This window comes from Sander vitreus, unplaced genomic scaffold (genome assembly GCF_031162955.1).
Source record: "Sander vitreus isolate 19-12246 unplaced genomic scaffold, sanVit1 ctg795_0, whole genome shotgun sequence".
Taxonomy (NCBI): domain Eukaryota; kingdom Metazoa; phylum Chordata; class Actinopteri; order Perciformes; family Percidae; genus Sander; species Sander vitreus.
In genome coordinates, this window is record NW_027595879.1 from 1 (window position 1) to 9511 (window position 9511).

Sequence of the window (9511 nt, forward strand, 5' to 3'; positions counted from 1 at the left end):
TTTTTTTTAACTGTTTAAAAAAAATGAGGTTCTCAACCTCAGCCATATTATAAATAAGAACAAAATGTTTTGAAAACATTGAAAGATGTCCGAATTTTAAAATTTTAAATCCTGACATGAGAACGGTGATTTAAATTTAATGAAGCTTAACGTTTAGAAATATAAGACAAATAACGATTGTGTTTATATGTTGAGTCTGGACTTTTGGTGATACAGTATATGAAATCCCTTCTCAGCATGTTTAAATATCTGCTGCTCTACTCTAAACAAGTTGGAAACATTAACGTCCTTGTTGGCAGGACAGTGATGCGGCTAGGACCGAGGCGCTGGCTGAAGTGATAATATGATGTAAAATCAAACCCTCTCGTGTAATAATGTGATTATACAACAACGGTTACCAACTAAATAAAAGTTATAATCAAACTGTATTCATATTGTGGGGCAATTCACTCTCAAAATAAAGAAAAGCAACCGACAGCATTTGTAGTCCCTCCCTGTTGAACGTTAGTCAGCCAGTCATTTTAAACTAATGTTAGCGTTGTAATGGTAGAGATCGTGGAATTTTCCAAACATAACTACTGCACATATAAACACCAAACTGCTTGTCTAACTTAATCTGGTTATAAGTATATCTACTTAAAGAAATATATGTTTCATGGATAGATTGAGCTACTATACATCCGCGAACAGCTGATTTAATCCAAACAGCTGATATGATCCAAACAGCTGATGTAATCCAATCATTGTCTGTTCGGATCTACTTGTTGTTAGCTTTCAGCACTGACTTAATGTAGATGGAATCTGTCTTATAGCTTTTTAAATTCTCAAGTTCACGATTCCCTCCATGACAACTGACGGAGTGCTGGCTGGTTTTATATCCTACTGTATACTCTCTGTGTGTGTGTTACTTCCTCATCGTTGCTTCCTGTTTTTGACTCCTGAACAAACTTGATTTCTTTTAAATGTTGTGAGCTCCCAGTCAGTGTTCCTGTTTGACCTCTCAGACTGACTTCAGATCAGAAGATGAGTGGTTTGGAGGAAGAGGAGGACAGAGCAGAGTCTGTAGTATCTGGCTGTCTGTCTATGAAGAGTGACCGGTCCAAAGAAGAACCTCCATTCTTCAGTAATGAACCTGGACCCTCAGACACAAAGTAAGACCACTGCTACTAACTCATTTTAGAGCTTCATAAAGGGCTAAAAAAGAGCATTTATCAAAGATTGAAGCAAAATGAATAAAAACCTGTTGGTGTTTGCAGAGTTCAGGACAACAGACAGAGAGCAGAGTCTGTAGTATCTGGCTGTCTGTCTATGAAGAGTGACCGGTCCAAAGATAATCCTCCATTCTTCAGTAATGAACCTGGACCCTCAGACACAAAGTAAGAGACTGTTTTACTGTCAGCTGACCTGATGAACATGAAGACTAAATGTTCTGCCAAAAAATTAATATTCATGATGCAGAACTATTAGTTCAGATACTGTTTCTAACTCAGATGGATCTTTTCTGGCTTTGTTGAATGTTGAAGTTACTGTAAAGAGTTTTTTTTAACTGTTTAAAATCTGAAAATGTGCGTCAAATGTGGTATTTATTTTCTCAAAATAAAAAAAACTGCCTCTATCATTTTAGTGATGAAGAAATGTTTTCACAGGAAGAGGAGTGATGTTTCTGAGGAGGAGCAGCCGTCCAGATCCAGAACCAGAGCTGGACTGCAGACAGCCAATCAGAGCGGTTCTGAACAAAGTAAGTCTGTCCATCTGTCTGCTGATGTCTTCATGTCTGAACACACCACAGGTTGTTGTAATACTGAGACATGTGTTGAGTCAGACAGCACAGACTAGGGCTGCACAACATATTGTTTTTTTATCCTTGATTAGCGTTAACTAATGAAATATACACATCCAGAAAGACACTCAGATTCTTTTGGGTTAATTACAAGGATCATTTAAGTAACTTCAAAATTAAACTGTCATTCTTTTTTTGGTCTTTTATATTCATTTCAATTTGTTTAATGAAAAAAAGTTAGAAAATAATTTCCTTTCATTTGTTTTTAACTCAACAAGCGTTGTTGTGTTGTATTTTAGCAGAATACTGAAAGCAGCAGAACTGACAACACTTCATGTTTGTGTGATTATGTAACGTATATATATCAATATTCAAAGTTATAGCATAACACGTATTTTCCTTATATATTATACTGCACTAGTCAAGACATTCAACATAAATATTGTTACAGTTTACGTCCATCTGAAATTTAACTGGATTGTTTTCATATTGGTAATAAAAATAATCATCGGGTTGTCAACTTTTCTCTTTCTTGTTCTGTCTCTCACCTTTGTCCTTTTTTTAGTGAATGTTGGTCGTCAGAAACATAAGATCAGGCTGAAGGGGACATATGAACGTGTGACTGAAGGAGCTGAAACAGGAAGTAGAACCCTCCTCAACAGGATCTACACTGTCCTCTACATCATAGATGGACAGAGTGAAGACGTTAATACCCAACATGAGGTAAGGCAGCTCGAGACAGCTTCCAAGATGAAGACCCTCCACGACTCTCCAATCAAGTGCTGCGACATCTTTAAGGCCTTACCTGGCCAACAGAAACCCATCAGAGTCGTTCTGACGAGCGGCGTCGCTGGTGTTGGAAAAACCTTCTCAGTGCAGAAGTTCTGTCTGGACTGGGCCGAGGGTTTGGAAAACCAAGATATCAGTCTGGTGATTCCTCTTTCCTTCAGGGAGTTGAACTTGATCAAAGATGAGCAGTACAGTCTTCTGGAGCTGCTCCGTGTTTTCCATCCAACATTACAGGAGGTCCCAGCAGAGCAGCTCGCTGGCTCTAAAGTCCTCTTCATCTTTGACGGCCTGGATGAAAGCAGACTTTCACTGGATTTCAACAAGAGGAAGGCTGTTTCTGATGTCACACAGAAGTCATCAGTCAACGTGCTGTTGACAAACCTCATCCAGGGGAAACTGCTTCCCTCGGCTCTCGTCTGGATAACTTCCCGACCTGCAGCAGCCAATCAGATCCCTCCTGCGTGTGTTGACAGGGTAACAGAAGTACAAGGCTTCACTGATGCCCAGAAGGAGGAGTACTTCAGGAAGAGAGTCAGTAATGAGAAGCAGGCCAGCAGAATCATCTCCCATATCAAGACCTCCAGGAGCCTCCACATCATGTGTCTGATCCCAGTCTTCTGCTGGATCACTGCTACAGTTCTGGACCACATGTTGACTACAGACCAGAGAGGAGAGCTGCCCAAGACCCTGACTGACATGTACTCACACTTCCTGCTGGTTCAGACAAAGAGGAAGAAGCTTAAGTATGCTGAGGGACATGAGACGAGTCCACAGGAGCTGACGGAGGCTGACAGGGAAGTTCTTCTGAAGCTGGGGAGGCTGGCGTTTGAACAGCTGGAGAAAGGAAACATCATGTTCTACCAAGAAGACCTGGAGCGCTGTGGTCTGGATGTCACAGAGGCCTCGCTGTACTCGGGAGTTTGTTCAGAGATCTTCAAAAGAGAGAGCGTGATCTTCCAGAAAACAGTCTACTGCTTCGTTCATCTGAGCGTTCAGGAGTTTCTGGCTGCAGTCTACCTGTTCCACTGTTACACCAACAGGGACACACAGGTACTGGAGTACTTCCTGGGAGAAGACTGGGATGCTGATGATGTTGAGTGGGACAATGATCATTACTCATCCCTGGATGTCTTCCTGGAGAGAGCCATGGAGAAATCCCTTGAAAGTGAAAATGGCCACCTGGACCTGTTTGTCCGCTTCCTTCATGGCCTCTCTCTGGAGTCCAACCAGAGACTCTTAGGAGGCCTGCTGGGTCAGACAGACAACAGTCCAGAAATCATCCAGAGAGCCATCAACACCCTGAAGGAGATGATCAGTGATGATATCTCTCCTGACATGAGCATCAACATCTTCCACTGTCTGACGGAGATGAACGACCACTCAGTCCATCAGGAGATCCAAGAGTTCCTGAAGTCAGAGAACAGATCGGAGAAGAAACTCTCTGAGATCCACTGCTCAGCTCTGGCCTACATGCTGCAGATGTCAGAGGAGGTTCTGGATGAGTTGGACCTGGAGAAGTACAACACAACAGAGGAGGGACGTCAGAGACTGATTCCAGCTGTGAGGAACTGCAGAAAGGCTCGGTAAGTCCAGATGTGATTATCATTTTAAATCAGTGTGAAGCTGAGACCATCAGTATTAGAGTAAACATACAGACTTTACACATGAACAATATAAAACTTACACACTATAAAAGATAAACCTGCTTATTGTAAATAATTCTACATGTTACACTGCAAATGTCTTTGTTGTCTCAAACGCTGTGAGAATGAGACGATGATGATCTTTGTGTTTGTAGCTAAAGTATCTTCTGTCATCATTTAATCACAACGGACAGCCTTTTTACAGTGTATACAGAGTCAGCAGTGTGTTTCTATAATGTGTCTATTTTATATACAGACAGACATTTATTATTTGTGATCTGCTGAACTAACATCACATCAAGTTTAAGCTTTTTCATAATAACTTTCAGTTAGTTATTTTTATCATATTTTTATGAGCAGATTCTGAACGATTTCATTTTAAGGAAGTTCATTTTCACATTTTATACAATATCTATCAGGGCTAGTTTAAATAATAGATTTTTCTGATTTAAATTGATTTTCATTTGAATGATCCAATATTCATAGATAAAATCCAGAATGGGTTTCTGTCTGTATCATATGAAACTATAAGACCTCAGGATTTTTAAATCCACCTGCCACAGTGACTTTTTACCAGCCAGTTATTTTTTTTGACTCATAAAGGTGAAAAACAGGACTTGCTGTGTCTCTATGATCCTATCCTGTCCTATTCATGGTAGCCTACTCGTGGACATTGTGCCGTCATCACGTGCTGTAGTAGGGGGTCGAGGGTTGATAATACTGCATAGGGGTCCGGTGTTGGCTCGTTACACCACTGCATATAAGAGATGAGATGACTGACAAAACAAAACACTGGTGAATGCACACCATAACACATGAGTTGTTGCAAAAAAGTTGCAACTTTTTTTTTATAGTTCTTAAAAAAAAGTACATTAAAGGGTAACTACGTTTTTTTCAACCTTGCCCCCATTTGCCCATGCATTTGTGTCTAATAGACTGATGTGACCAAAAATCTTTGAGCTTGGTCCAGTATTGAGGGAGATCACAATGACGAGCCGGTGTGAACCGAGCTACAATGTAACCTAATGGGGCAATTGTGAAGCCTTGCTTTTTGTCCAATAAACGTAATTCTTTTTTGCTACTGACAGGCTCAGATTGTTGCTAACAGTGTCTGACAACATTATAGATCTCAGGACTTGACTTTTTGTCTGAAGACAGCGGTGTGGAGAGTGATACATGAGACGAGAAAAAGGTGTTCAGGTAGTCTGTTGTTACGGAGTAGGATACAGAAATCATAGGCTCCTGTTATGTAAAAGATTTTCAATGCAATGGCTCAATATTTAACTGATTTTGACAACGTGGAATCATTTTCATTGGACAAAAAGTAAGGTTCAAAATTGCCCCATTAGGTTACATTGTAGCTTGATTCACGCCGGTCCGTCATTGCGATCTCGCTCAATACCGGACCAAGGTTGAAAAAAAATGGTAGTTACCCTTTAATGTATCTGCTTTGGGGTAAATTCTTGATGTAAACATTGAGACTTTAATAATAGAGGCAAGTCCCATCAGAGGGGAACACATCTCTCTGCTCTGTTGACTTGTATTGTGTGAAGGTTTCCTCCTCTTTGTTCCATCTGCTAGAAAACAACAGAAACATGTCTAAAAGCTGCTCTGTGGTGACATTCACTTTTTTTGATATTCACAAATTTTGAATCGGAATCAAATCTATCAGGAAATTAGAGGTGATACCCAGCCCTAATATCTATAATCATTGTTTGATGAGAGAGAGGATGTGGGGGGAGGCCAAAAACACATCTCCATCCTCGTTAAATAAAAGCTGCAACTTTACATTGTTTAGTTTCCAACAATGAGCATATTTTGATATGGGACAAGCTTTTTAAAGATTGTCCCATTTCTGGTCACCCTAAAATTCAAACTGTCAGACAACGTGTTTCTTTTACATTTCAGTAACACTAAAGGCAGGATGGGCAGAGAAAATAGCAGCAGACATTAGCGCCGTGTTTTTATTATTGAATGTGTGTATTTATCTCCTGATTTACTGAGACATCAGCTGATCACACTATCAGCTGCTGGGACGACCTCCAGGTTCATTCTGCCAGTGAAGGAGAGCTCAGCAGGTTCACCTCAGTGGTGGGATTTAATCTTCCTCAAACTCAGAGAAGAAGTGAGTTGTAATTATACTATAAATGCAAGTCTGCAGTCTTCATTTTTTAATAAAAAAAATCCAGAATGGATCTCTGTCTGTATGGCATGGCCATTTTTGAAAAGGGATCCCATGACCTCCCGCCTCACCTCAACATATCTGAATCTAACATCAGACCCTTGTGAATGTCCTTTTGGTCAAATGTGTCTGTTTTTTAAGGATAACAGTTTCAGATTTGATTATTCTTTAAATGTTGTTTATTATCTGTCATCACAGGATTATTAACTGTGCACTCTCTGAGACTGACTGTGAAGTCGTGGCCTCAGCTCTGAAGTCCAACCCCTCCCATCTGAGAGAGCTGGACCTGAGTTACAATAGCAAGTAGCGGTGGAGCGTCTGTGTGCTGGACTGCAGAGTCCAAACTGTAGACTGGAGACTCTGAGGTCAGTTCATGTATTGTGCTCACATACAGTGTATAACTCACTAGGGCTGTTGGAACAAATTCCGAAAGTCAAATTTAATTTGAATAGTAAAACTATCAATTCTATTTTAATGCTGAAATTACTATTCGAATGTGATTCTTTATAAATATGTTGGCTAATGTTTTTAACGATTTTTGCCTTGGCCTACCCGCATGCTTTTTTTGTCACGTCTGATGAACAATCAGTTATGTTTTTAGGACTAGGTGAAACAATCCCCTGTTAGAACTTGAGGTATGAGTGGTGACAATCCATCCATCGGAGTGGTTTCCTCCCTGTGGTGGTGACAGTTCTGGTTGAGTGGAATGAGAATTTTTAGCTTCATTGGGGTCATCAGGTGGTCACCCTCCTTTAATGGTGTTTCAATTATAGGCCCACGACACCTCCAGACGGCTCATCGGCAGCAACTGGCGTCCCAGGTGTGCCCCCCTCTGCTTTCAAAACTTACGTGCCGTAGGTGTTATTAGACATTAGTGTGTGTCTGTGTGTGTGTGTGTGGGGGTTGTGTGTGTGTGTGTGTGTCTGTCTGTGTGTGTGTGTGTCTGTCTGTGTGTTTGTGTGTGTGTGTGTGTCTGTGTGTGTTGGAGGATTATGTTCAGACCAGAACGGCTCCTGTGAAATAAAACTGGCTTGCCGGCCGTTGTTTTTTTAAATTATTTTTTTTACCCACAATTCCTCTTTGTTGGGGGGGATAAGAAGACATGGAGATGAACTTCCTTCAGATCTTCTGTTGTCGTGCCACACGACTAACACTTCACTTCCTTTCTTGGATTCTCCAGAGCAGGAAGGTGGGGGGGGGGTAATTAATTTCCCCGAGGGGCCACATGTGAAACAGGGACTGTTGTGGAGCGCCGTGGACCAATAGGATGAACTCAGTTCTGCTCAATATCAATTTTATGTCAGGCGGCACGTTCTCAAACGTCTCTTTTATCTCTGGGCATATTAGCGCAGCAGAGTCCACCAAACACTCTTTAAAGGTGCTCTAAGCGAGGTTCGAAGTATTGTCAAACATAATGAGGCTAGCTCGGCCCCTCCCTCCTCCTCATCCTGTCCCCTCTCCCTCCCTTCCGCACACTTCTTGTCTGTTATTGGCTGGAACTCTGTTTGTTATGTTTGGTGGTGCAGGTTGGCGCGGTTTGTTTTTGTTGCCGTTTGTGGAGCCTGGGCTGATTGGACAAAAGTAAGGTTCAAAATTGCCCCATTAGGTTACATTGATTCACGCCGGTCCGTCATTGCGATCTCACTCAATACCAGACCAAGGTTGAAAAAAAATGGTAGTTACCCTTTAATGTATCTGCTTTGGGGTAAATTCTTGATGTAAACATTGAGACTTTAATAATAGAGGCAAGTCCCATCAGAGGGGAACACATCTCTCTGCTCTGTTGACTTGTATTGTGTGAAGGTTTCCTCCTCTTTGTTCTATCTGCTAGAAAACAACAGAAACATGTCTAAAAGCTGCTCTGTGGTGACATTCACTTTTTTTGATATTCACAAATTTTGAATCGGAATCAAATCTATCAGGAAATTAGAGGTGATACCCAGCCCTAATATCTATAATCATTGTTTGATGAGAGAGAGGATGTGGGGGGAGGCCAAAAACACATCTCCATCCTCGTTAAATAAAAGCTGCAACTTTACATTTGTTTTTTTATTATCTGTCATCACAGGATTATTAACTGTGCACTCTCTGAGACTGACTGGGAAGTCGTGGCCTCAACTCTGAAGTCCAACCCCTCCCATCTGAGAGAGCTGGACCTGAGTTACAAGCCTGAAGGATTCAGCAGTGGAGCGTCTGTGTGCTGGACTGCAGAGTCCAAACTGTAGACTGGAGACTCTGAGGTCAGTTCATGTATTGTGCTCACATACAGTGTGTAACTCACTAGGGCTGTTGGAACAAATTCCGAAAGTCAAATTTAATTTGAATAGTAAAAAAATCTATTCGGTTTTAATGCTGAAATTACTATTCAAATGTGATTCTTTATAAATATGTTGGCTAATGTTTTTAAGGATTTTTGCCTTGGCCTACCCGCATGCTTTTTTTGTCACGTCTGATGAACAATCAGTTATGTTTTTAGGACTAGGTGAAACAATCCCCTGTTAGAACTTGAGGTATGAGTGGTGACGATGCTTCATTGGAGTGGTTTCCTCGCTGTGGTGGTGACAGTTCTGGTTGAGTGGAATGAGAATGGGTTTTTTTAGCTTCCTTGGGGTCATCAGGTGGTCACCCTCCTTTAATGGTGTTTCAATTATAGGCCCACGACACCTGCAGACGGCTCATTGGCAGCAACTGGCGTCCCAGGTGTGCCCCCCTCTGCTTTCAACCCTTACGTGCCGCAGGTGTTATTGGACATTAGTGTGTGTCTGTGTGTGTGTGTGTGGGGGGTTGTGTGTGTGTGTGTGTGTCTGTGTGTGTGTGTGTGTGTCTGTGTGTGTGTGTGTGTGTTTGTGTGTGTGTGTGTGTGTGTGTGTTGAGGATTATGTTCAGACTAGAACGGCTCCTGTGAAATAAAGCCGGCTTGCCTGCGCCGTTGTTTTTTAAATTATTTTTTTACCCACAATCCCTCTTTGTTGGGGGGGGTATAAGAAGACATGGAGATGAACTTCCTTCAGATCTTCTGTTGTCGTTCCACACGACTAACACTTCACTTTCTTGGATTCTCCAGAGCAGGAAGGTGGGGGGGCAATTAATTTCCCCGAGGGGCCACATGTGAAACAG

General features: G+C 41.6%; 1 protein-coding gene across 1 annotated transcript; it reads left to right on the top strand.

Moving 5' to 3' along the window:
• Positions 1-774: 774 nt before the first annotated feature.
• On the top strand, positions 775-6759 carry LOC144514956 (protein NLRC3-like). The gene is made up of 5 exons (XM_078245686.1): positions 775-1151; positions 1257-1376; positions 1647-1738; positions 2346-4152; positions 6593-6759. Exons 1-5 carry the CDS (start codon positions 1024-1026, stop codon positions 6699-6701), a joined length of 2256 nt encoding a protein of 751 aa, XP_078101812.1. The 5' UTR covers positions 775-1023; the 3' UTR covers positions 6702-6759.
• Positions 6760-9511: the final 2752 nt, after the last annotated feature.

Coding starts and splice junctions, on each gene's coding strand:
- LOC144514956 (XM_078245686.1), top strand. CDS start 1,024: ATGAGTGGTTTGGAGGAAGAGGAGGACAGAGCAGAGTCTGTAGTATCT. Junction 1,739..2,345: donor TCAGAGCGGTTCTGAACAAA/GTAAGTCTGTCC, acceptor TCCTTTTTTTAG/TGAATGTTGGTCGTCAGAAA. Junction 4,153..6,592: donor AGGAACTGCAGAAAGGCTCG/GTAAGTCCAGAT, acceptor CTGTCATCACAG/GATTATTAACTGTGCACTCT.